The sequence below is a fragment of the Ambystoma mexicanum genome, chromosome 13, assembly GCF_040938575.1.
Source record: "Ambystoma mexicanum isolate Mex_15411 chromosome 13, UKY_AmexF1_1, whole genome shotgun sequence".
Lineage (NCBI taxonomy): Eukaryota > Metazoa > Chordata > Amphibia > Caudata > Ambystomatidae > Ambystoma > Ambystoma mexicanum.
The window spans coordinates 86180841-86208239 of record NC_090938.1 but is presented as its reverse complement, the minus strand read 5'-3'; the positions used below and the strand labels follow the sequence as shown (position 1 = coordinate 86208239).

Below are 27399 nucleotides of genomic sequence, written 5' to 3'. Positions count from 1 at the left end.
CTTGCGCAAATAAGTTGATTTAGTTGAGAAGAGGAATTGACTGACATTTCCCAACTTTCTAAAAGTTTTTTAATTAATGTTACTTTTTTGTAATGGCATCCTTGAAAAGGCTCTAACAGACTTTAATTACAAAAACAAATATTAACCCCATTTGTCTTAATATATTCACATTCCTCATTTACTCCCTGAAACAAAATCTAGTTAAACACAACTCTTATTGCCAATGTACAATTTATTTTTTATTCATTCCTATACCAAGTGGCAGCCAGCGGCAAATAGTAAAGGGTTGCAAAGAGAACAGTAGGAAGTAGGCAGACTTCCCAAAAGTACTGCTGCGGTAGAGGGAGGAAGCATGCCTCTGACTTTCCTGATGAGGCTGCCCCACTCAGAAGGAGATGAGCAAGGATATGGACACATGGAATGCAACCGCCAATTGTTTTCAAGTGGTAGCATTCAGCAAAATAGGCCCAATGTTGTTTCCGAAACCTCTTTAGAAGAATTGAAGTCATTAGTGAAGGCAATTCTAGTAGATAATGACCTTAAGTAAAGGTTACCTTGTACTGCAGGGTACTTCAAGAGTAGTAGTAGGCCATGCTTGATTGTCGTGCTGACTGTTTCTGTGCCTGCTATGAAGAGGCCAAGTACCGTAGAGACGAGATTCTTCATGACGTATTCAGTGGCGGGATTCTGTTGCTCCTTGGGATTTAAGGAAATCCATGAAAAGCAAATCCAGAATAAGATGACAAGCCTTGTTGAGTGCATAAAGTTAGACAGATCGTCCACATATATGACAGTCCATAATGGACAAAGTTCAGTATTTCCTATGTATATGTCTGTTACAAAAACAACACATGTAATGTACTCAAATGTATACCTGGTAAAAGGAAGTATACATATTGTATAGTAAATTGCATACATCGTAGGATTAAATGCTTTTGTCACACGAGCAATGATATTGCATGGTGAAATGATATCATATGCTAACACTTCATGTATGTTATATAATAAGAGAGAGCATTACTACTAAGTGAGAACTGTACTTCATAATCTGAGTTGTTCATGCTCACTACTGAACATATGATGTATCCTGATAATGATGTACATTGCAGTAAAACATTGTTGTTAGTTTTGAAAAATGTATGGATTTTATACGATTTGCAGATATCTGTACTGAAATGGACTTTTAAAATAAGTACAACTTGTTATTGACTGAATTCTTTATACCATGGGATAAAAAACATACACTTTCTGCTCATAAAACCAAATATATATTTGTTTTTTACTGCCTTAATTAGATACAGCCTAGAATGAATTTGTTCAGTTACAAATACATGTTGATTTATTGAGATGGGTCATCAGTCAAATGAGGTGGCCACTTCTTCGACCCCGGTACCCCCCGCTGTTAGGCAAAGTTTGTATGCAGTACTCTCTGGGAACACTACAAACAACTCTGACTACAGGTATAGGCAACCCAACCTTTGCTATAAGCTTGTACTACGCAGTTTTGGTAGCGTGTTGAGCAGCCAGGCTTATCTCAAGAGGGGTCAATGTGAGCTGTAGTGGAGTTACACAGAGATTTACAGTTGCAAGTATTCAAATAAACTCTTACACTCAAGGTTTCTTGAATAAACAATTATTAATTTATTTATCAGTCAGTTAGAATAAGCCTTCTTCAGAAGAGAGCAATATATCAGTAACACTCACATACACTTCATGAAATACACGCTCTTAATATCTCTAAATCAGTAGATACACTTTTGGGATGGCCCACAGACACTACCTACACCCTGAGGTGACTTCAATTGCTAGGGTGCTGGGGACATTAATATATCACTGCTGCATTTAGAATCATATAGTAATAAGTCAAAGGAAAAGATTATTTAGAAGAAACAAGAGACCACAAATATTCTTAAGCAGGCAAATACTTTCAGATACAAGCAACTCTACAGTAAGAGGTAAGTTCTCTCAGACTTTACAGTACCTTCTGAATGAAGAAAAGTGCAGGAGATGACTTCTGTTCCTGTGCAGCTCTGCAGATATCACTGTTCCTGGGCCTCAGTCGTGGGGACAAGAGGGAGGACTTCTGGGGACTCCTGTACTGCAATGGGACGGTCACCGCTCGCAACCAGCAATCTTCAATTCAATGGCTGTTCAGTGTTTCAGCTCCTCGTGACTACGGCAAATAGCAGCACTTCAGTTCCTGGCTGTTGAGATGGACTTTCATTGCTTCTGGGGTCTCGCACTCTTTTGAGGGGGCTCAGGCTCGGTCAGTCCTGCTTCCTGGGAGTACGGAGGATCTTCCTGGAGCTCTAGGTCAGCTTAAAAGCAACGTACACAATCTGCTGTTCCTCTACCTGGCAAAACGGTTTCCAGCAGCAACTCTGTGGAAACTCAACTGGCTCCGAGATGGATGTCGAGATGACTTACTTTGGAGTTGATTGGTCCCACCAACTCAAAGGGAGAAGTCGTCCTTGCAGGGGCTTTTCTGTCGATACAAATTTGGAGTTTCAGCTCAGCAGCAAGGCTTCACCGGGCAAACCAACGTTCCAGGAGTTGCAGCAGACGTCCTCAAGTTCTTCTTCGGTTCCTTCATCCAGTGGTCAACTCTGCCTTCCAAGCCAAAAAACGTTTCTTTTATTCAGTTCTCTCCCATTCATTCCAGCCTACCTGTCAGTCACCCAGCAGGGTGGCTGTCCTTGCCGGACAGTCAGCCAGCCAATCACCACAGAGTGCATTTGGGTCTCCTAGGAGACTAGGCACAGGGAGTTTCGGGCTCCTCCCTCACTTCCTGCCTACCCCAGACACCCTGGAGCCAGAGGCGGGCTTCACTCGTGAATCCCGCCAAAGGCAAAGCAAACAATGGGATCAAACCTGGTTTGGCGTGCAGAGTAAATCTCATGAAGGAACTTTCCACAAAGAAATGGCGAAAAAAGAAGACTGTGGCCATTTTGACAAAAATGGCACCCTTAGGTGCTTTACTGCAGCTGTAAACGCAGTCCTCTGTAAAGGCACACCATGGAAGTTAAAACAAAACCACTGCCACCAGCCATTCAGTGAGAAAGGGTAACATAAAAAATGTTACATGAGAAGCTAGACAAAGGGGATACTAGGTAACCCCTCCAGCACCCTATTGTAAGATAGTGTGTGCTAAGTCAATTTCACTTTACTGCTCTAGGAAACAGTAGTTGATCCCAGAGAAAGCATTTAAACCTTTGGGAAATCAGAAAGACTTCCCTGTGCCACTGCACTGAAGGTGCTGTGTGACACAATGTAAAAGATGATGCCTATGGAGTTTGTCAGACTCCAAGACCAAAAGAAACACAGTGTACAAAATCACAGTAAAATACATGAGAGAGTGAGAAAAAGGGTCTCACTCTCTCCAGGTTAAAAAAATCAAGTCCTCAAAATCCAGCAAAGTTGCTGGGGCTCTGTCTCTAAGGTGGAAGGAAGTTGCTGGGGGTCTGTCTCTAAGGTGGAAGGAAGTTGCTGGGGGTCTGTCTCTAAGGTGGAGGGAATTAGCACATTTCTGAGAATTCTCCCTAACACCCGCCTCCTGTGTTTCCTGCAGCTCAATGTAACTTTGCAGCAGCAAAGATCAGTTTCATTATTTTCTGCCAACTGTTGTATCTAGCAGGCCACCGGACTACAATGCACTCCAATCGCTGTTAAAAATATTCTCCCCAATGCAGACCTCGTCACAGATTTATGATCAGAGCTCTGCAATGATGATAAGTATATTTCTTGTTTCCTATGTAGGGCTGCAATTAGCCTTTGGCTTTTGGAGCAGCAGACTGCCTTAGTTTCCCACTGATTTCTGCAGACCACATGTGTTGAAGTTGACATTGAATTTTACAGAGGTTTTCCCAATGAGGAAAAAAAGTGAGAAGGCTGGGTGTGTAGATTTTCCCCTTTTCTGGGCTCCAGCAAGCAGTGGCCCTTCAGAAAAGGGAAATGCATCCACTCCACTTAGATAAAATACACTGCTGGAGAGGGCAAATTTATTATGAATGCATTGGGAGCTTCACAAACCGGCATGTGCCCCTAGAGAACTATGAAGATAAATCTTATTAGAACCCTGGAAGGGTCAATTTGTGGGCTATATGAGCCGGTATATGCTATGAATATTTTTGTAGCCCAGAATTTTTCTTACAGCCCACAAATAGGCCTTTGCTTTTTTGTAGCTCGGAAAGTAGAGCCCTAACAGTGCTTCACCCCCCTCTAGTTGCCTTCTTTAAAATAACATTTGCTACAAATACCATGCTTTTTTAGTTTTGTTTAACGCCTTAATGCCAGGCTATTATGCAAGTCTATGCAAAAAGGACGAGCATACTCGTCCTTGAGGGCTGGGGGTCGCAGTGAAGTCAGAGAGGGACCCCTTTACTTGTCCCTCACTCCCCCGCCCATTCCGTGAGCCTGAACACTCACCTCAGGCTGTGCTTCCTCACTTACCTTCACTGTGCCCTCTCCTTCCTCACTGTGCACTCACAACCATCAACTATCTTTTCTCTTTCTCTGCTATCACCCAGTCTCCTGTGGTCCTCGCTTGCCTTCTCTGTACTCCTCCGGACACCCCTCTCTGCGTTCTGTCGCACACTCACACCTGCTAACTCCTCGCCCTTAAGGCATGTTTACAACCCCTTACTGTACCCTTTTACTGACCCTCTGTGTGCCAATCCACTTGTCACTCTGTATCCCCTCACCCGCCACCTCACTCACCTCTTTCTATGCCCACTTAATCCCCTCTGTTTCCCCTCACTCTCCCTCTCTCCCGCCCTCCAAACTCTCTTGAGCTCCAGGATCCCGGATGAATTAAACAAATAATTTACTATAAATATGAATTGAAGTCCTCAAAAAAACAAAAAAATAGTTAAAAAAATATAATTTTAAATGAAATCTTTTTTCTTTAGCCATGGGTTCTAATAGCTTTTTTGTCATGTTGTTATTCATGTTTTTTGTAAATTTAAATATTCCACGTGGAATATTTAAGCTCCCCAAAAAAACAAATATTTAAAAAATATATATTTTTACATAAACTATTTGTGTGTTTGCCCATGGGTTCTCATAGCTTAATAGACCTTGCCCTCGAGCCGTACCGTCGGTCTTCATGGCCCATAACGCCCAGTACGGCCCTCGCTGGAGGTATTTAAAGCTATTGGGTAAACCAAACCCTAATGATCCCACATACTTGATGCAATGGATAATGTTGGCATGATTACTACAATGCTTAGAAACTGAAAGAATTTGGTATGAAGGGCTGTATAAATCGCCACATTATTATTATGTGCAGCATACTGACAGCTATGCGCTTTCGGTTCAGCAGTTATTACACATATAGGTCACTGCTGTGAATATACTGAATAAAGAGAAAAATCAATTATTTGTTAACCTCTTTTGAACCAGATTAAGTTTTAGGGCATCTCCCTTTAGTTACTTTCTAACCCCCACTTACACCCGGGTAATTTCAAGGAGCCGATTGCATGCTTACCTTCTCCATTTTGATGAGGAAACAGTCAATAAAGTCACGGGGAGCATTGGGATCCAGGGTTTCCCGATTCCGTTCCACTCTTCCTTCAACAAATCTTTTGAGAGAGGAGAGATTCAGGTGCATTTTGGTGTGGGGTCCAGGCACGCAGGACATGATGCTGGTGAACATGGTGTAGAGCTGTGAAGCATGAAATACAGATCGTTTAATTGACATTCCCCTTCCTTTGCTATCTGGAGATCAGGGAAGGTGTTCATCCCCTGCTCAGAGTTAAAATAAAAAGAAGAATGCTTTCGCTCGCTGATATAGAAGCTAAGTTGTGTGTGCCTGAGTACCTCAGGTTAACATGAATATATTTGCCTCAATGAAGACGTCAAGTTGATACTTTAAGAAACGAGTTAAACAAGTATAGAATGAGTGATGTTATAGTATGATTTGAGTTGTTAACATGGTTCTTTTTAGGTTATATTTATCAGTTTAGTCCTATTTTACGTTATTTTATTAGTACTTGTATATATGGTTTATTGGATATGTGATATTGCTTATAGGTTATGCTGTAGCAGGCTACAGTACATATAAATGTGTGTAATGTTTTGAATGAATGTTTTATAATGTTTGTATAAACCTACGAAAAGGTCTATGAACTAAAACGTATAATAAATAAATAAATAGAAGACACATTAATTTAGGCAAAAGAGTCCTTTAATGGATCGAAGGCAGAGCCAATTCTTAGGACCAAAAAGGAAAGTGCAGCAAGTGTACACATGGATGTCACACACGGTATGACATCCCAAAATGTCCAATGCAGTGACTTGAAGCTGGATATCTAGGTGTAAGTGGCAAGAGAGCTTCACTTGTGTTCATAGATAGATATGTGACATGAAATGTGTGTATGCAGAATTGCCAAGTCAGGAACCATTCAACCTACCTATAATGAGACATTTGGGTATCTTTACCTACCGTTTTGAATTTCACTCAGTTGTCACAGCACACCGACAGTGAACGGGCATCTAATGCATAGCGTACCCACGGAACTGTGGTAAGGACTGTGCTTTTAGCAAATAGTTATTTTCATTTGCGTCTGCACTTCTTAAGCATGCTCCAGGCACCTCCAGATTTCCTGCAATTTCAGGCTTTGTCAAACAGGTATGACTAGTCCATTGCAAAGCAAACAGGGGCACAAGAAACTCCTCCTTTTGCCAGTGCAAGTCAACAACATGCAGGCCCTCTGTGCTTATTGTGTACTCCTTTTTGAATGTGCTTTAAGTAATTTTATGACAATTCTAGACCGGTGGAGACAACTTGCCACACTCTAGATGTTTAACCCACAATTCCCCTCACACCTGGACAGCCGTGTCCGAGGTGAGAGATCCTGGGAATTGTAGAACCGCACATCTGGAGGATTCAGGTTGGCTAGTGAAGAAGGGAGGTCGGAATACGCCTCCCGTCCCGGAAGACCCTCGAACAAGAAGAGGTACTAGAAACAGTATAACCGCTGATCATAAAAGCTCAAACCTATTCGCACTGCAGGGTGCTGTGCAAGCAGAATCACTGACCCAGGGACGAAGCCATTGACAAGGTCGTAATGTTGCAAGTGACATTCCTTGCGTTGAACTAAAGTAACACCACCTGCGGATGAGGCCAGTCCCAATAAAATCAAGAGTAATTCAGAACCCTGAGGCTCACAAACGTGGTCTCCAAGCACGTGATCTGGTCGACCTGATGATGAGCCATGTCCTGATGGCTGGGAAGAGCCAACTGTCTCACGGATCGGACAGTAACCGCAAAAGAAAAAGTTGTTACACTCTAACTACAGTTCTGCGCTGGGAATGGAGAATGCTCATGGCCACAATGGCTCACACATGTGTATGGCACTGACACATAGTTGCACATCACAAATACATAGTTGTTCAGGCACTAAGAACAGGTGTCTCGTGGGCTGGGAATGAAGTTTGACCCAGGCTTGGGGGCCTGCAGGTTCACCAATTAGAGCTCTCGGTCCCAGGGTTAGGCAGCCGAGATCTTTAACCAATCTTGGGGTCAGCACACTGTAACAATTATATTGTATCAGTTCAAGGGGAAAGTCCAAGCCTGACACCTGACATGGTCCCATCCAATAGATAACCCTCTGTACAGGCTTGCACCAGGGAACTACCACTCACCAGCCAATCCGGGGTGGCGTTAGGGTTTTTGGGAGAGGGCCTGGAGTGTGACGCAATAGTGATGTAACTCTCCCTTAAAACTGGCCTGCGAGCCAGAGATCGTTGAGATGTACCCGGGATTGCTGCTGTGTTTCTTTCCTGTGGTTTACTTGTGTAATAAACCTCAGTTACACCTCACTGCTTGCCTGGACCATGTGTTCTTTTGTGTTGGGAAGGAGTTAGGCCTTCCACAGGTTCTGCGCCCATGGACTCCTAGCAAGGGCTCAGCCTGCCTAGGGGTCCACCCCAACTTTAGTACTGTAGTAGACTTTTTTTTATAACAATCGGGCCCTTAGTCTTCTATTTTGTCATACTGGAGATGTGTAATTGGATATTTATCCTGGACTCCCAGTCACTGCCATGTGTGACTAAACTTACTAGCAGTTATCATGTGGAGAGTAATAATACAGAGATATCCTAAAATAGGAGGCAAAAAGTGCAAAGGGGTTTTAAGTCTCGCGGAACTCTACACAAAAAGTAATACATTAATGTTTAGCACATTTCAAAGAGGTGGCTGAGAGGAAGGCAAAGTCAGAGCAACATATAGACGGATATATATTCAATTACAGAAATATTTTTTATTAATATAGAGATTAAAAATACTGACCTGAATATTTTGCCCATAATTCATGTAGGGCCACTGCAATAAATACAGGGACACAAAGTGTCTAGTGCCAAACCATTCAACAATGTAAAGCTGTTATACAAGCTATGCCAATAGGAAGGAACGAGGGACAGGACTCACTCCGCGTGAAGGGGATTCACGGGGAAAGAGGCTGTGACTCACTGTATTTGTATAATGTGGCAACATTCCCGTTATAAAGAATTACAGTCAAATGTAGAGTGTATTAAATCAATTTAAGATGCAAAAACACTAGAATATATCTAGTTAATTGGCCTAAGTACATAGACTATAAAAGACATAGAATCTGAAGTGAATTAAAGTGCATTAGAGTCATCAAAATGCATTCAATCTATAAAGCATTAAATCTAGAATCTATTGAGGTGCAACTACAAGTACTGGGGACATCTTGGATGAATACATGTCACCCAAAAGGATCTTTAAAATGGTAGTTTCGACGGTTGGATAAATCTAGTCTGCAGCGACTGATAAACGTCTTCCTCAGGACAAGACACTCAAATGAAAAAAAGCAGAAAAAACGGAAAAAGCCACAAAATGACACATTCAAATGGATGGTGACTGATGCTCAGATTTCTCTACTTGCTCTTTAAATACAACCCATTCTGTCAGAAATTTAAAAATAAACAAAAACAATATAAAGAAAGGGCCCTGAACAGAGCCAACCTCTCAGCAGAACCAGACCGAAGTTCAATGAAATGTATAATGTAGGGGAGAACAATATATACCATGGTCTCAGCCCAAGGGGTGTAGCTCGGCACGGATTTCTTCACATGTCGAGCTCAATCCCAAGACAGACATAAATAAATAAATTGATCTGTGGAGACAAAAAGGACAGAGGGGAATTGGGATGAGTACAATCCCTAGATGAAAAAAAAAAAGTGTGATAATTTGCCGGCATCCGACCAGCGCAGTGCTAGGAGCCCGGAATGCAAATGTTGATGAAAGCACGAAAACTAACCTGTCGGTAAATTACAGAGGTATCGCAATGTATCGTGAGTCAAAATTCTACAATACACACGGGGAGCCAGAGCGCAGTCGGATATTTAAGTATAATGTTTCACTCCATGATAGGCAATGCGGTATAGAGAGAATCAATATAAAAAAATGTAAGGAGACATAAGATAACACCAGACCAATGTCAGTGGATGAAAGACTGGCAGCCGCAACCAATGCAATAGAACAATTTGAAAATTAAATTAAATAAAAAATAGCTTCTAGTGTGGCCAGAGGAACACAGCCCAAGTGCCTGTAGCATGAAGTTATCCAAAAAAAGCACAAGTGCAAAAGTTGTCCCGCGTGTTACGCAAGGATCCAGGGGCCCTGATGAATGTTAAGATTAGGCCATGGTAGAAATATTCCAATGCTAAGTCGCGGAACTAAAAGACAGCATCTTGTCTTCTGTGCGTTGGTGCGTGGGCGTTCATGTTGGTGCCTCGGGGGACTATATGGTGCGTTGGCGTTCACGTTGGTGCCTCGGAGGACTATACAATGGACTGTGCCACTAGTATTGTGGTTCCATTCAGAATCTTTAAGTGAAATTGACCTAAAGTGCCACCACGTTTTGAATTGACCGAAGTGTTTAAACAATAGCACCTACCAAATATGTTTCAAGCGCCACACAGCTTGAGATCAGGGGGCAAGGATTCAGCCCGGTTGTTTGCAAAGGTCCACTGTCTCGACTGAACGAAAGTATATTTAATACAAACGCGTGACCTGTGTGCGTAAGAGTAAGGCATGTGATCTACGGCCAGGAAGCCATAGTGGAACGTGAGGAAGCTGTCTCCTAGCAACTAAGTCACGTGTAGAGGAAAAAGACGGACGAAAATGCCTAATCCGATGTCCGATACCAGAAAATCTGTGCCGTACTACGGTACTTCGCATGTCTGCTGAAGGTCAACAACATAGCTGCCAAATAGATAACGACAGGGCACTTAGCTCTAACAGCATAAGAGCAGTCTGAGACTGCCATGGAGGACATGGTGTGATATGAAATATCCTCAAACAATGAAGTATGAAAAATAAAGAATAGAGATATAGCATGTGAAGGATGAAGACTAACGAATAGTGATGTAAACCAATGCCAATGTAAAGAAAAAGAAAATATCAGAAAAAATCTGATAATAGATGGAAAATAAGTGAAAATATTCTGTGAGCGTCCCCCAAGAGGGATAGCTTTCAAAGAAGGAGAGACTTCCAAAGCAACTTAAGTCATGGCCAACAAGTGTTAAAATGACCCATTAAACACATGATAACCACTCTTCTTTTTGGTTAAGGCCAGTGTGGTAACTCTGAGTATTGTATAATCACCACTGCTCTCGTTGAGATAATCTAGTAGCAGAGGAGTTGGAGTCAACGCCCCTCATGTGTTCAAGTGCCCACCATTTAAGCTCATCACAGCTATGATTTTTTTCAATAAAGTAATTCTGAGTTTTACAGGTCTAGATGTTTTGTCTATATACGACTTGGAACATGGACAAATGATAACGTAAATAACGTTCTTCGATTTACATGTCGTGTGGGTCCATGATTTCTTGTTGATGGTGGCTGACGTGCATACCATAGTAAATTCACATTGGCAAAAGTAACCACATGAAAATGGCCACTGATCTGTTTGGATCCCCAAAGTCCAGGAATAGTTTTGGAGCCTTGTTTAACTTTCGCTCTGTCGGCTTTAGAAAGCCTGTTTTTAAGACTTTTGCCTTTTTTAAAGGCGTGGATGGGGTATTCAAGGTGGGGTTGTTTAATTGCAGCAAAGGCCAATGCTTTCAGACGGCTTTTTTAATGCCATTATGGTGTGTGCTATAAGTCATTGCACATACCAGACGTGCATTGGTCAACTTCTCTTTGGTGTTCTTCGTTAGTAATATTTTGCAATGTTGATTCCTAACCCTCTTGCAAGATTGTCTAAGTACATGAGCCGGGTATCCTCTCTTGGACAATCGCGTCTGTGTAATGTCTGCTTGCGTAGAAAAATCTTCCACATTAGTGCAGTTGCATCTGGCTCTTAGAAATTGGCCCTAAGGTATACTGACACCTAAAGAATGGGGATGGAAACTGTCGAAGTGGAGAATCATGTTCCTGTCAGTTGCCTTTCGGTACAAGTCAACAGTAGTTTGTCCGTCCTTGTTTGCTAAAATAGGAGGCAGCCAAAAATGAATAGATTATGCATAAACTGAAGAATACCATGACCAGATAACCACTTAAAAGGTCTTCTTCTGGTTGCATTCATAAATCAAACACAAAATCATAGTTCTACTAGACCACTCCCTTTGGAATGCAGATTTATATAAAGAGCAAGTACCTTTGCATGGTACTCAACTTTTCTGGAGTATATGGGGTTATTTGAAACTTTTATTTGACATTTACTGCAAGCAAAATGTGGTTATAGTAAATGGCAAGTATGTTTTACTGTGCATAGCTGGTCTTTGGGTGGCAGTATTGAACTAAATATGAACTGTGCCTATGGTAACACGCATCATTTTACAGAAAGCACTTGTAAATATTTGATCACCCATTGTCATGGGGTGAGTGCATTTCCCTTAGGACATGTATATAAAGTAATTAACTCGCCCTGCAGGTCAAGTGGGATTTTTAATACATTTGCAAGGCCTGATCCTTTCACCCAATGGTACTATGCAGCAAAATGGATGTAACATACTCTGGGTTGAAGGGTATCCTTCTTTAACCCAACAAGAGTCCAGAATGATCTCTTGACCGCCATGAACAGGATTTCCATCGCAGGGCCTGTGCTAATCGACAAATTCAGCCTTCTTATAGTAATCGCCAAACCCCCCTCCCCAATACACGATAGAAATGTGAGGTCCTTCTCCAATTTTCCCTCAATTTCATGGGTATCATTCCAATTGACATTGCCAGCAGACTCGTCTTACCATTACTGGTGCCTGATATCCCGGTTTTACCAGGATATTACAGGTGTCAGCACCAGCGGTAAGTTCCCTTTCCATGGAGTCCTACAGTACTTCATGGAATGGGTTTGCCCATATCACTGACACCAGTGAAAATGGGGCTGATTGATAGGGGAAAGTATTTTCCAGTAGGGGCCTGAACTCCTGGTAGGTCAGGCCTGCCGGTAGTTCACTGACCCTAACACTAAACTCAGAGTATGTCAGTCTAGGAACAATGCCAGATCCGGTATTACCACCCATTTTACCTGCATTTTTCCGAGACTGGCACAATCGTAATGAGGGCCCAAGTCCTGTTTCTGCAAGGAGGGCTCTTCCACAGATGAAACCCAAAGAAATGTGAATAATATTGCCCTCATTTCAGGTCAATCATCAAATGGCATGGATAAGTAAGTACATGAGAAGAAAAACTATCCACGTGTTTTAACTTGTCTTTGCTATTTATATCAGATACTCTAGGCAGAAAATACCCTCTGTGCTTACTCCTGCTCCATGTAAGAAACCGGCATGCATCTGTTTGCTCATACAACGGGCAGGCACGCCTGCATGAATCCAAAGGAATGGCAGCTGCAATGTTTTACATGGTAGCCACCATTACTGATCACTGCCTTGCGCAAATGCGTGCACTGTGGTAACTAAGGCTCCGTCATCATGTGGAGCTGATAATAACATGTAAACCCAGAGACTGACCTGATTGCCATGCCATCTTTACTCCATGGAGAGAATTATGCAAAGCCAGTCGAGAAGACCCCGGTCATAGAGTCCAATGGAGTCTAGGTTGCACACAACCATACAGGTATGTACATGGGACGTAACATGGAGCCAATACACTTTGTTTAAGAGAGTATTGGTGGATTTATAATACTTGCTTCCTGTACACAAACTGAGGCACTGCCAGTTGAACTTCATTACAAGTGTGATTATCCCTCATGAACTTGAGGTGTATAAGCAAGTTTCTTAGGGAATAATATTTGCCGTTTCTGGCCATACTATGGCTAGACAATGGAAGGACCGAGAACGTGTGTTACCAATGCTATCATTCCAGCAATTTACAACAGAAATGTCTCACCATAAAAGGGTTTCAATACAGATGATTTTACCTGCCCCCACAAACCACTTGAGAGAGCAAATGTGTCTCTGATCATTGAAAGCAATTGATGAAACTCCTTGTCCTGGTAGTCAAACCGGTTTCCGAACATGATGGAACAGATGACATTGGAAGTGGCGTTGCTGATGTGAAGTGAAGGGTCAAAAGGTAACTCTGGTGAATAAAAGAAGACAGAAGATTAAGGTCACTGTGAACAACGAGCTGTGAGACCAGATATAAGGTTTGAACTAAGATGTTGAGTAGCTGTATAAAGGGTGATTCCTCTAGCATTACCCATAGCGAAAGCGAGTTTTATATTTTCCAAAAAAAGGATGCTTTAGTGGACAGTGTGGAGGGTTCCCCTACAGACAAAAAGGGGGTGACATAATGAACACAGTATATTGCTGAAACCTTACTTTAAAAAAAAATAAAACCGATATACTGGGGTTTACTGTACACATGTAGTCAGAGAGTCATTATATGGGAATGTTAAAACCATATTCGCAGTTAACATTGATAAACTCACTAAAACCCCAATATTCTCCTGGCCTGTTTAAGCCGACATCAAAAGAAGTGAGCTAATGCTTCTGTTCAGGGAATTGGTGAATTTGACCGTAATGTTATGCATTGTGCTGTCCACATATGTTGGGTTTGTAACATTTGTGCTGAAGGTTGTTGCATTCATGGAAACTCTGTCCTGTGTCACTTTTATGTGTGCATAGTAGGGTCACAGAATGACAACACCACATAATTCACTAGACCGTACAAAGCTATTTGAATTCATGAAAACATCTATACAATGAAAAGCATACCATCTCAATAGTGCAATTTGTGTGCAAAAGCAAAGTTTGTGTCCTGGCAGCAGGTGCTTTCACAAAACGGTGAGAATGAAGAAAGCATTACTTGATGTAATTCACCCCAGGAAATGTGATGGCACACCGCACTGTATTGTTTTCTATGTAGGCTTGCACTATACAAATGCCATCCATACATAGCAAGCCTAGCTAGAGTGTGATGTGCAATAGAGTGTGATGTGCAGTCTGCTGAGATCCCCTGCTACCCTAATCCAATGGATTATGGTCTCTCTCTCTTTCTCTCTATTGTTACCTTTGCAAACAGAGACAGTTGCAGAGCACCCTTTAGTAGTCCCTCCCCCGTCCCCAACTCAGAAAGCTTGAAAATGTTCCTAAGCAGACCCAAAGCCTTGTAGAGGAAAACACATTTTTCACTTTTACGTGTGTCAGTTTCATTAACATTTGTCCAGATTCTATCAGAAGACCCACGGAGTCCCTCTACGAGCGCAGGAAGCCTATGGTACAATGCTCATGTGCACAGGTGTGGTTAACGGCATTGTTGGTGCGTCTCAGAGGAGAGCATTCAGAAACTCTGTGCCTCTCTTTTTGATATCCAGGGATTCATGGTTTTCATCCAGAGGTTTATCTATGTGTAATACAAACTCTTAATGCATTGTCTCCCAGCAGAGTGGTCCTTTCCGAAGGATTCACTTAAATAGATTCACTGTGGGCCCACTTGCTCCTAAGTTTGAGATCTTTAAAGGTTGCTAACCAATTTCTCAACACATAAGTCACACTCTGAGGAGACATGAGGTGTGGACCCTGCACAGACAGCATCAAACAGTAGCAGGAAGGTGAGGGGGGGCAGGGTGGAAGGGATCCAAGAATGTGAAAAGGACAAATGAAGGCTTGGTTTGGACCCCTAAACCAAAAGTAATGCCAAGTGAAGCACTGGTCCCAAGCCTGCACCAATTATAAGATACATGTGCAGACAGTCACCAGGGAGAGGCGGGCAATCACTGTGATATTCAGAGACCCCCGCTAGTCATTGAGGCTTGGCAATGCAGGAGGTGGGGCAGACATTTGGATAGCATTAGAGGGAGATACAATGGCTGGCGAGGAGGAGTTGGGTGTTCTAGAAACAAGAGGCGGAGAAAAGGCAGATGAAGATGGTAACATTGAGAAGGCAAGGAGTTGCAGAGGAGGAGGTCGAAACAGCAGTAGGGGATGAAGGTGGTAGGAAGAAAACACTGGTGCAAAGGAAGAGGAGGTGATAACAACAGAATGGGAAATGCTGTTTTCGACGTGGTTGCATTTTTTTGTTCTAAGATGTTTCCTTGCTCTTATTTTAATTATTTACCCAGAATAAAATACTCTTCAGAATTTCAACAGTTCCATCTATGTTACCAAATTTGATTTTCAGCTCATACATATATATGAATTTAAGGCAGATCGAGCATTGTTGTTTGACTTCTGACTGTCTCTGTGAATGAGCTGCCAGGAATACATACCTTTAGTAGATTTAAACTCTTGGATGAGAAATGTTGCTTCTTCCTGGATCCGCTCCTCAATGCTTTTCTTGCCCATTCCAAAATTGCGAAGAGTCATTATGGAAAAGCGGCGAAGTTCCTTCCAGCGTGGTCCACTGGCCAAAGTAACACCTGGGCAACAGAATATAGCAATAAATGTGGGTCTATGGTCATATGGCTCCCACTGCCAAGGATTCTGTACTGGAAAAGGACACGTGTATTTTCTAGATATATATTTAAGGTTTACCTTCCAATTAGAAAAACCAGTGAATGTCTAAATAGAGCCCTTTAAATTAGAAATGTGTGAAATTTAAAATCCATCATGGCAACTTTTAGAAATTGGTGAAATTATGAATTTATTTTCCAATTGTACCTAGGATGACATTTCAAAATAGAAGTCCTGTAAAAATTAAAACATGTAGGGCTTTTGAATTAAAGACTTCTCAGTTACTTTAAAAAATGTTCCTTTAACAGTCCCTTTGTAGACATTTTGGGGCAATTTTATGGGCCTTTATCACCAATGTACTGAATACATGTTTTTTTTTTTATTTCACAAGATTTCATATATATTGAGGAAATGGTGGAATTTAGTGCAGCATTTTACAAACTACTGAATGGAAAATTGCCCCTTTTTGGAAATTACAACTTTGGAGTCAAGAAGCACGGAACATGAATAACTCCCATTTCACAAAATTGTTCAGATCTGCAAAGATTCTTTCTTTGTATGTTTCCTGGGGGACTCTAATAGCATTGGCAATGGATTTACATGACATCCAATATTCAAAAAACATTCTTTAATACGAGATCTGTAAATCATGCAGTTCCCTCTACCTTTCATATACAAAATGATCCACCCTGAGCTATTGCTCATAAGCCTTCACAGGTACATGCAGAGTTTATTAGTTTCTCTATTAACACTCTCACTCACAAACTCACTCATTCAATTTACATATACACTAACCGGTGCTCTCACTGGCTTGGTCCCTCTCTTATAGGTCACTCCCCTATTTGCTTTCTTTCTAATTCATTCACTTCCTCACTCACTAACTGACATGCATATACAGTTATCTGCTACTGCACACACTACATCATTTCTTAGATGATCCTGGTATTTTCAGTGTTGTATAACCTTACTCCTGATCTAACACGTCAAGAGTTGGTGTAGGGGATCTTTGTTTGTCATGAGTAAAGAACAGACGTCCAGGTCTTCTGCGGCAAAGCAACAAATCACAGACATAGGTCCTCAAAGCCTGCAGCCAAAAGGACTATGTACCCGTAGAGAACCCTCTGCCTGTTTTGTTTCTGCTTTCATGAGTCTTTGAAGTCATTTATACAAATAGCTTAAAATCAAATGCTATTATCTGGCTTGTGGCTGAGTACACCATCAATTAGTGTGTTATTAAACCCTGGAGTTTTATCTTATTATTTCTTTGGTCTTAATCAATCGTGTGATTAAGTTCAAATCCCCACACCTCCTATCCTAAGACATCCATTTTATTCTCTAGTGACTCCTTTCCTGGGGCATGTCTGGTTACAACAGCTTGCACAGATGTACTCTAATAGTGGAGGCCATGTCAATGGACACTATGTAATTTGTTTCCACTTCAGGTATTGCATACGTCAGAATAGGATCAATGTGGCAGCTTGGCGATGACTTGTAAGAGTCAATCCACCGTCTTGAAGTCACTGTCTGTACAGGTTTGCACATGTATGCCAGAAACAAGGGTCAGCAGACAAATAATGCCATAGTGAATGCTTCAGAGTTGTTACCATAAATCCACGGAAAGTGGGTTGGGGAGGGGTGCAATGGCACAGGACTCTGAAGGGGTCAGTTGCATTTTTCTCTGGCATGTGGCTGTCTTCTGTACAGTTTTGTGACTGAGCAAAAATTACCAGGGCATCATGCCATACCGTCCCCGTCATCCAGTAGCATCTAGCTCCTGAGGCCGCCCCACTAGATATTCCCAAGTTTAGACAGGGGAATTAATCATATATCTCCCATCTTCTCCCTGGTGCCCCTGTAGATCTACCAAGGGGTATCTACCTAAGAAGTTCACACTGACTTGGAGCTCGTAGTCCCTATAAATAACTAAACAAAGAATGGTTGAACATCCAGAAACTAGTACAGGGAAGCGGGGTTGGTATCCTTGGTCCTGGATAGGCAAGTAGGCATTGCAGCCCTGCGTAGACCTTAGACTAGTGGTAAATCTCCTCTGGGCATGTATGGCATAATTATTAGTGATGTACTAAAGTTCAATAATTGCCTTGTTCCCCTGAACTCACTTGGGTGGAATAATTTTGCAGGATAAACATTTAATTAAACTTGGGGTGATGACATAGGGAGTTTTTTTTGAACATCCAAAAGGTCTTTCCAGTGCTTGCGGCCCATTGAAAAAATTTAATTTGAATCCTTTCAGTTGAAATGCTTGGAATGAAAAGAAGGAAAGCTTGCAGTTTATTCTTTCTCTTTGTCCTGCCTTCTGGATGCTTTGGGCAGCCAGATATAGATGTTTTATGGAGGTTTGACTGTGAATATGGCTGTGGCTGTGTCTGTGACTGCAACTCTTGGAAGTGGTAAAGTATGGCATTCATTGGCAATTGGAAGGTTGTCAGTACCGTGCAGCCTGAATCGAAGGTGAGGGAAATGCAAAACCATGTGTTGAAAATGATGCTCTCTTTATCTTCTTGGATAATGGAATATGTCAGTAACATTTGGCTGAGTTGAGAGTGGAAATACATTTCACTGGACCAGTCCTTTTGATAATCTTATCAACTCTTTGCATTGCAGCAGGCATCAAAGTGAGAGATTTTATTTACTTCCCTGAAAAATATGCAAAATCTACAACTACCATCCATCTTCATTGCCAAATTGATTGGTAATGACTCGTTGTTGGAGTGATGTTTCAAGGACCTTGATTAACAGCATCATATTGACCACACCTTAACTGCCTTCACACAGAACTCATGATATGATATATGATATGGCATTTATAATGCGCCTATAGACAAGTGTTTCAATCTGACTGATTTGCCTGCCCAGAGGTGTCTCAAAATAGAGCACAATTGTGTTGGCTTGACCGGAATGAGCATTATTTTGAAAGTATGTTGTATCTGGTCATGAGCCAGGTCCTTAGGTATCAGCTTGATCAATGCTGCAGGTAATTCCTTCTCCTCTGCTGACACCAGTTGTGCTACCAGGGTTGGTTCCTCTGTTGTTTTCCAGGAACTGAGCCAGTTTATTCAATTGACTTGGGAGGAATTTCGAAATCATTCTGCTTTAAACGGTTGTTGAAGACACTGAGAACTTGTTAAGGTTGCTGCCAGTTGGTCACCAGTCTTCTTTACAAGGAAGGAAGTAAAAGCAGGACCTGATAACCTACTCTGAAATCCGGAGTTTGGTTTCTCATGAAAGAGGCCTCTCTGCTTATCTGGGCTAGTCTGTAATTGTTCTTACGCCAAACTGTGAATCAATTGGAGTTAGCCCTAGGTGTTTCTACAAACCTTGGTGACCCTCACTCCGTCTTTTCTGATCCCTCTGAAACCTCCTGCAGGATAACAAGGACTACTAAAAGGGTCTCTCCCATACACCAGTTTGAATTTTAAGAATCCTGTGGAAGCTTGTGGAGGTTTCCTTTTAGCAAGGAGGGTGCAGTATAGTACCAAGCTCCAATTCCACATGTACTCCAAAACCAATTTCTAGAGAAAGCCCTTTAGCATTTTGTTCAAATGATTCACTAGGTCTTGTTTCAGGAAGGTGATAAATGGAAGTCCAAATGGCGTAGCGCTGCAGTAACCCATTTTCTTAGATCCAGGGTGATTGGACACAAATGGGGTATCCTGATTGTTTGGGGATTTCCTTTCGGAACACTTCCTCAGTAAAGTATGGTATTAGCATGTTTAAAATACATTTTTGTGGTTTTCACTTTCATAGAGAAGGCTACAGATAAATGTATAGCATAATCTCTGACATCTGATATTCAGTCTGCTAAGGTCTATTCACATTATCCGTCACTTTCTATAGGAGATAATACTTTTCTAAAAATAAAATGGCTCAGTCATTTGTATGCCATCTTCTGGCATCAATAGTGAGTGGCAGGGTGGCATAATTCATCTAGCCTAAATGTTAGTTTTAAAGGAGACTCTTCTGTCCTGGCATGGTCCATATTTGTCCTCTAAAGTATTCAATGGATCTTGCTCAATTCCCTATGGAACATCTGACCATTTCGATAAGGGATGTCAGCAGCAAATTTGAGAACCTAAAGGACCGAAACCTAGCTTCATCCCTTTAATTCCGATCCATCTCGTTAACTTCCTCAGGTTGGGTTGGAAGGTACGCAAGAACCATTTCTGCCGGGCACCAGCCGAGTGATTTTGTTCGAGGAACTAATCCCTAGTACTATTTCTTCACCAATTTAATGGTATTACTTAATACTTTGGACATGCCCAATACTTAGCAGCTGATACTTTGTATACTATCGACACCCGGGAATTGGATATTTCATCTGGATCACATCAGGGAATCCAGACTACAGAGGACAGCACTATTTTACTGGAACTGCCAAACCACACCATACTATATGATTTGAGATAAACTAATTGTTTCAAATATTACCTAATCCATTAAGAAAAGGAGACATTGGCTTATCCATGTTGGACTTGAGAACTACCACGTGGTTGAAACATGTGTCGGCTGTACATCACAAGAGAATTAAATCTTGATTTCACATTGTTTGCTTTGTCATAGTGATATATATTGACAAGTTTACTCAATCGTACAACTGTCAGTGGTTGGTGCGCGAGTCACCTTCCCTGATCGATGATTCACTGGGTTAGAAGGTACATCTAAAAAACCAGAGGTCACACTCCTGGACTATGAATGTCTCAGCACTATGGTTACACAGAAGTACCTTCACTACCCTGCAATAATCTCTGTCAACCACACCAGCCCCAATATTAACCCATATTTTACAGCCATACCTGACTTGGGCGCGATCCTACCATAGGCCTATTCAGGCAGTTCTGATGTTAGGCCGTTTGGAGACTAGAGCCGGGCCCCTCTGTTGAATTTCGGCATTGTCAAATACATCTCGGCCGACTAAGGGGTACTTAAGGCATTCTGGTTGTAAGGACCGCCTGTTCTGTAGGGTCTGGAGTCCATGGAGAGGCTTCTAGAAAAGCTTTTGTGTATCTCACTTCTGATACCCTCACTCAAATCACTGAATGGGGTCCACAGAGGATTAAAACACAATCTTAGGTAAAAAGAGGTTTTTATTTAGCAAAAAAGGGCTCCTATTTGTGAGCATACCCAAACATAAATCATCCAAAAAATTACTTACTAGCCCTGTGTTTTTTCTCCTGGTTCCCAAGTCTGTCCTGATGTCTTCCTCCTGCCACCTCCGATGTCTGCCACCAACCATCTCTTCCTTCTACTACCTACTGATATCTGACCCCAGCCTTGTCCTCCTTCCACAGCCTCTTCCCTGAATTGCTAAATCTGTCCAAACCCCTGACACAATCTTCACCAAGTGACAGGTAACTTACTGGGACATCCTTGTTATACGCTAAAAACTAGTCTCCAAGGGCCAGTCTTGGTGCAAGGCCCTGCACACATGTAAGCTTATTGGGGCAGTTGCGTGATAGCTTTCTGTTAAATTTATTTTCCACCTCAGATATTTTATCTGCATGGCAGCTGGACCACGACTTTAAAATGATAGTCAATCATCTCTGATTTTTGTCTGATTTTGTCTGTCAAGGCATGCAGGCATTCGTGGAGCACACCAGAGCCATGACTGAACTAAGTCTCTGGATGAGCAAATTGAGAGCTTCAGAGTTGTTACTACAACTTCAGGGAAGGTAAGGACCTGTCTTTAGCTGAGCTTGGGTTGGGGGGAGGATCGCTGCCCTGCACGAGGTTGGGGGTCCCTTAAAGGCCAATAACATTTGGTCTGCTATGTGACTGTCTCCTGATCAGTGGCAGTGCTAAATGAAGGTCATTGGTGGGTCCTCTACTTATTGATGAGGTCCACGGAACACTTGGTCACGCTTCTAAACTATGCAATAGATGTGACTTGACAAACTCTAGACAGGAAGCATCCCGTTAGACTGAAAGAGCCCCTCCCCACCCTATTGGAGTCACCTGTTTTATGCTTTTCACTTTCCAAGGGCAAGGGGTATATCTTCCTTTGTTTCCTTTTCTATCTCAAAACGCATTTTATGCTACCCCTTGGTTGTTTGGATGGTCTGGATGTGTAAGCAGAGCAGAGGAACAGACTTTTTCTAAATTACTGTTATGATATGATAGGTTATAGAGGTTTCTAAGCGTGGACCCGGGGATCGAACCTGTGGTGCTCCGTGTCTGTTTCCTTCCAAGGCGAACAAGTTGCTCCAGAACTATCCTCCCGAGACAACTGAGATTACCAAGCCTGTGTATATAGTCTGCAGAGATTTTTTCAGTTCTTTTATCCAGTTAGGGTCCATCAAAACAGGCATGTGAGGGAATGTTCTTGGAAGTTAATTGAAAATTCATCATAACCAATGATTTCAATTATTAAAAGAAATGTTCCATAGTTAATACTGTTTTACAACTATGTTTTGTACATCACACAAATATAGTTCTGTTGTATCACATCTCCCATTCCTGTGCATTCCATTAACCTCCACCTCTGCTTTGTCCTATCCCCGACAGATATCTCTTTTGGACCTAGAAGAGTAACTGAGAAAAGTCCAAAGCAATACAGTGTCAAATACAAACAGTGTCCTACACAAATTAACTAAGCATGATGATACCAACATAACATTGCATAAGTTCTATCCAACACATTTGAACAAGTATGCTCCCTTCAGGCCTCCTTCATTAGAAAACTGCTGAGGTAAATAAAATTCCTTAAGGATAAATTCACTTTAAAGCATAGTCAAGAAACAGACAATAATATTCAGAGGAGGACTCTAGAAGTCACTTCTGTTGTGTATGCCCCTCCTCTGACACACTTCTCAAGATAGCAAAGGAGCACATTGCTTGTTTGGCCTATTCTTTGATTGTAATTATGGAACTTGATTATAATTCCAATGGCAAATGTCTGATTGTTGCTGAATTGCTTTTGTGTATATTTACTCACTGGAATTTTTAAGAACCGACTGAAAGGTAGGCATGCCTCCTCTTCCACTGAACTCGTCTGCGTGGTCGACCAATGCTTCCTTCACTGCATCGTACCCCCAGAGCACCACAACTCGGCGGAGGCCCAAGTGAAGTGTGAACACTGGGCCATACTTCACACTCAGCTGGATCACAACAGAATAAAAAAAGATTGACTATTGAATGTAGAAAACTATTTGCAATGGTATTTCAAATGCATTTGTAAGAAATTCTTAACATCAAGTTGTGGCAAAGTATCTGCTGCCACTCTGGAGTACAAGAATGATTAGTGGCTAAACCGCCTACTCAGCCCTCACACTGCTACAGAATAACAGCGATCCCAAGCATAAAGGTGTAACAAGCACCATTAATATATGTACCTCCTTCGCTTTTGTAGGAGCATGTCCTGAGGGCAGAATGTACTATTAAGGGGGGTGAATGTGATAACAGTAGCAACCCAAATAGCAATGGTGCAACAGTCTCAAATAAAGGAATGTCTAATCAAGGTTCTATCAAAATATATACTCTTTAATTAAATGCACTGATTCTAATAACTGTACTATAGCAGAAAACCAGCCCTGTGGAAAGAACACATTAAATGCAGGATGAAGATTGAAGATGATGCTAGCACTCTGGGTGTAGTAGAAGGTTTGAAAGTCAAATAAATCACAACAATGTTACCAAAAGGATATGGGCCTCATTACGAGTTTGGCGGAAGCCATGGAGCTATTAGCTCCTTGGCTGCCACCAAACCGGGCTCCTTTACCGGGTTCCCAGAATGGGGAATTACTGGGCCATTCCAAGTTCGGAGGGCTTGGTAATTCCTCCCTCTGGGAACCCGGGCCCGGACCTTCCCCGTTCCCATCTAAGCCCCCGTAGGGCTCAATGGGAATGGGAGAGGGAGCTAACAACGGGCCGATTACGACCGGGCCGCTGTTAGCTCCCTCTTCCCCTCACGGGACCTCGTTAAGGACGCCTGGTTTTACCAGGCGTCCTTACCGGGTCCCGCGAGGGGACCTCGTTATTTCACGGAACGGCTTTAACGGGTCCGCCTCCATTAGCGGAACCCGTTAACCCATTCCGTGAAGGTCGTAATGAGGCCCTATGTCTTGGTTGGAACATGGTTCCAAGTGGTGGCTTATAGGACTCTAGAGTACCAATGTGGTGCAAGAGTCAGTAATACCTTTCTCTGTTTATGGTGGTTTAAAGATGTAAATCCAGGCTTCTTAACATTATGCAAGCGGGTCGGACCAGGTTCAGAATTCGTCAAGTCAGCCAGAATATTTCGGCTCCCATGTAGCAGGAACATGAACCAGGAAGCCAGAGGATTTATGAAGCGCGACCCCGCTCTGTTTGGATGTGTGGAGAGGTGCAGAAGGCTTCTTTGGACATTCAAGAGTGCAGTTCCCCCTCTTTGCATCGCCCAATGGGCCGCGCAGGGCTGGTGAAGAAAAATGCCCCAGCCTTGCATGGTCCATTGGACATGAGCCTCGGGAACTAACTTCTCAAGGCCTTTTGCAGCTCCCTCGGCTGCAATAGGCCGGAGCAAAGGGTGCGCTCAGTGGTTACACTGGGAGGGCGAGGCTCCTCCAGGTTGGGTTCTGGGTGGTTGGCTCCCACTCGCCCATTACCGACAAGCGTCAATGCATGCACACAGTGGAACCAAGCCATGTTCCTATACTGTATAACCTCTAGAGGTTCAGCACTGAGTATGCGTTATGTTGAACCTTTAGCACGGCACCCACGTATCACACAAAACAAGTATTTGCTGATATTGTCACTGTGGAGGCTGCAAATGAGAAAACATGCAACAAACTCTATGCAGTCATACATTATATTTGCTAGGTCTAAGACATCACGGTCATCACCTGTAGGGTTATGTGTCCATTGCCAAGGCCAAACAAGTCATGACAGCAGATCCTGTTACATTTCACAGTGGACATTCTTAAATTAAAAGGGATTATCACAGTGTTAATGGTATTGCACACATTGACCAAGAACATTTCATTACTCTGAAAAATTGTCAAATGCCCTAGTGTTAGCTGGAATGTTTCTGAAAGAGTGCAGATGAGTTGGCTAATATCACATGTCAGATAGGGGGTCCCAATCCATATCAAGTTTCTGGTCTGTTGCCGGATATAACTTGAATAAGACTACCAGTTATCATCCACAATCTAATTGTCAAATCAAACGAGGGAATCTGTCATTCGTGCAATTCTTGAGATGTTTCATGATGACATTTCAAAATGATTGGGCCTCATGCCTACTAATAGCAGAATTTGCATATAACAATCTAACACACTCTCCCAACTACTTATAACCATTCATTGCTAGATTTGGGGTTCACCCAAGAAAGTTCCCCAGTAAGGTTCCATCCATAGTGGCCCCCCCAACTACACGTGAATGTTTTATAAAAACACTCTACGAAAAGAAATTACACATTTTAGAAAAGCGAAAGAGAGCTATAGGGAATTCACAGATAGGAAAAGGAAAGCAGCACCTCTTTAATGAATAGGGCAGGAAGTGTGGTTATCCACTGTACCTATGAAAATCCTAGGGTTCTGTCCTAAATTTGCAACATGGTTCATGGGGCTATTTAAATCAGTTAAAACCTGGAACATTAAAATTAGAACTACAAGTTACTCAGCACTCCATCTCCGGTTTATCATGTTTAACTGTTAAAAACAGCAGTGCCATCAGCACACGGGTAAAATCATCCTGGACCCATTATCATTGACAATTTCTCATAGAATGAGGTACAAATTCTTTTAGTTTCTCAGTTGTGTAGAGGTCAATTTCAGTATGTGATTGACTAGAAGGGGTATGGCCCTGAGGACCGGCAACAGGAATCAGCAGGGTTCATTTAGTCAGTCAGGTACCTCTATAGGAGCTTCAAGACAAAGCCCAAATGGGTGAAGGGCAATTTTAAGGAGGATGTACTATTAGGATTCGATGGAGAAATCAGCAGGCATGAACAAGATAGATGCACTGGAAAATTATCAAGAAGCAAAGGGGGAAGGAGTTTGGTAAGCTGGACTCATCGCTAATTAATTAGGGTTTTGGTTGTGCGTAGCCCCATTCCAAGGCGGTACTTATGATTGGCTGTTTTAGTGGTACATTTTTATAATAGCCCCCATGTTCAATACAGTAAGAACTACCTATCAATGTTAGCTTCTGTGATGGAGCGCCTGGTAGGTGGGTTGCTGTGAAGGATCTATTTCTTATTTTGGGGAGCGATTTTAATGCTAAACTGGGTAGTTGACATGGTATCAGTCTTCTCGATCCCTCTGAAGAGGATTTGTCAGGTATCTTGCATCCCATTATGAGGGATGTTAGAACCTGTAGTGAAGGACTCAGTCTATTGAAGCTCCTTTATGATTTGGGGTTGTGTTCGGACAATGGTTGGTTCCCCGATGACATCCCCCGGAAATTTTACATTTTCTTCTGCCTCTGGTTGCTCGTCAATTGATTACATTTGTGTCCCAGGAAAATTCTGTGACTGTGTCACTGGGTTTGTGTTGTTAGGTGACATATTCAGTGATCACCTCCCTATTCAGCTTGAGGTTAGACTGCAGGGCAGGTCTGTCTCTGCGGACCTGTCCTATAAACCGGAGGTTTCCACTGATGGCCGGAAGAGTCGGGTAAAATGGCTGTTATTGGATCATGAGACTCTGCAAAGGGACATAGTGGTAAACAATTGGGGGGGGGGGTACTTGAAATTTTCCTTTCTGGCAATTCAGATCAGAGTGTTATCGCGTCTGAATTTGTACTACTTTTGACCAATCCTTATGTCACATTTACCAAGAAGGCTAGCAGAAAGAAGGGAAGGCAACATCCTGGGTGGATTAATGCAGTTTGTATGAAATCTAAGTCCTCTCTGCTGAAAACCTTGAAGAATCCTCTATCCAAAAAGTATGATATAATTATGGCCCGGGCGGCCTACAAGAAAGCCATCGCTGTTAGAAAATCTGAAAATGAAGCAGAGTCATGGGAGGAGTGGGTGAATTCTTCTGTCACCAATAATGCTAAGCTTTTTTTGGGACATTGTAAATAATGGGCCCTTTTATAAATGTAAGCCGAGTGGCACCCGTGCGACAGTTGCGGCCCAGGATTAGGTGACACATAATTCGTCTTTGTATAGTAGTGGATGCAAGGAGGTGGACTTTGAGAGGTTAGTAGCCCGGGGTCCCAAAAAGTTATTTTCTGGGATGCAAAGTAACATTATATTTACAGTTGGGGAAATTCTGACAGCTATAACATTTCAAGCTAGGAATAAGGCCCCTGGCCTGGATAATGTTCATGCTGATTTGTTTTTGGCAGAACTGGACCTTTGGACCCCAATTTTGACTTTGGGGTTCAATGCTATTTGTGAAGGTGGTATTCACCCTGTTTCATGGTTCCACGCAGTGATCAATTTAATTTATAAAAAGTGGTTAAGGACCCTACCAGCGTTGCATAGACCAATTTCCCTTGTAGACTCTGTGTTTAAGATTTTGGAGAGGGCTCTCTTGGGGAGGTTGGAGGCCTGTTTAGAGAGTACTCATATTCTCCTCCTCTATTCAGCTAGGGTTTAGATTAGAGCTTGCAACGGCAGAGTAGGTCCTGAAT

The 27399-nt window shown here is 42.3% G+C and overlaps 1 protein-coding gene across 1 annotated transcript in view; it reads right to left on the bottom strand.

Moving 5' to 3' along the window:
• The window catches only part of LOC138520912 (cytochrome P450 2A13-like), a 63204-nt gene that overhangs the window by 24693 nt on the left and 11112 nt on the right, over positions 1-27399 (bottom strand). Inside the window, exons 2-6 of the mRNA XM_069633339.1 lie at positions 22775-22937; positions 15642-15791; positions 13350-13510; positions 5486-5662; positions 555-696 (exon numbers count right to left, since the gene is read on the bottom strand). Coding sequence (XP_069489440.1) covers positions 555-696; positions 5486-5662; positions 13350-13510; positions 15642-15791; positions 22775-22937 — 793 coding nt within the window. The remainder of the gene's footprint in view (positions 1-554; positions 697-5485; positions 5663-13349; positions 13511-15641; positions 15792-22774; positions 22938-27399) is intronic.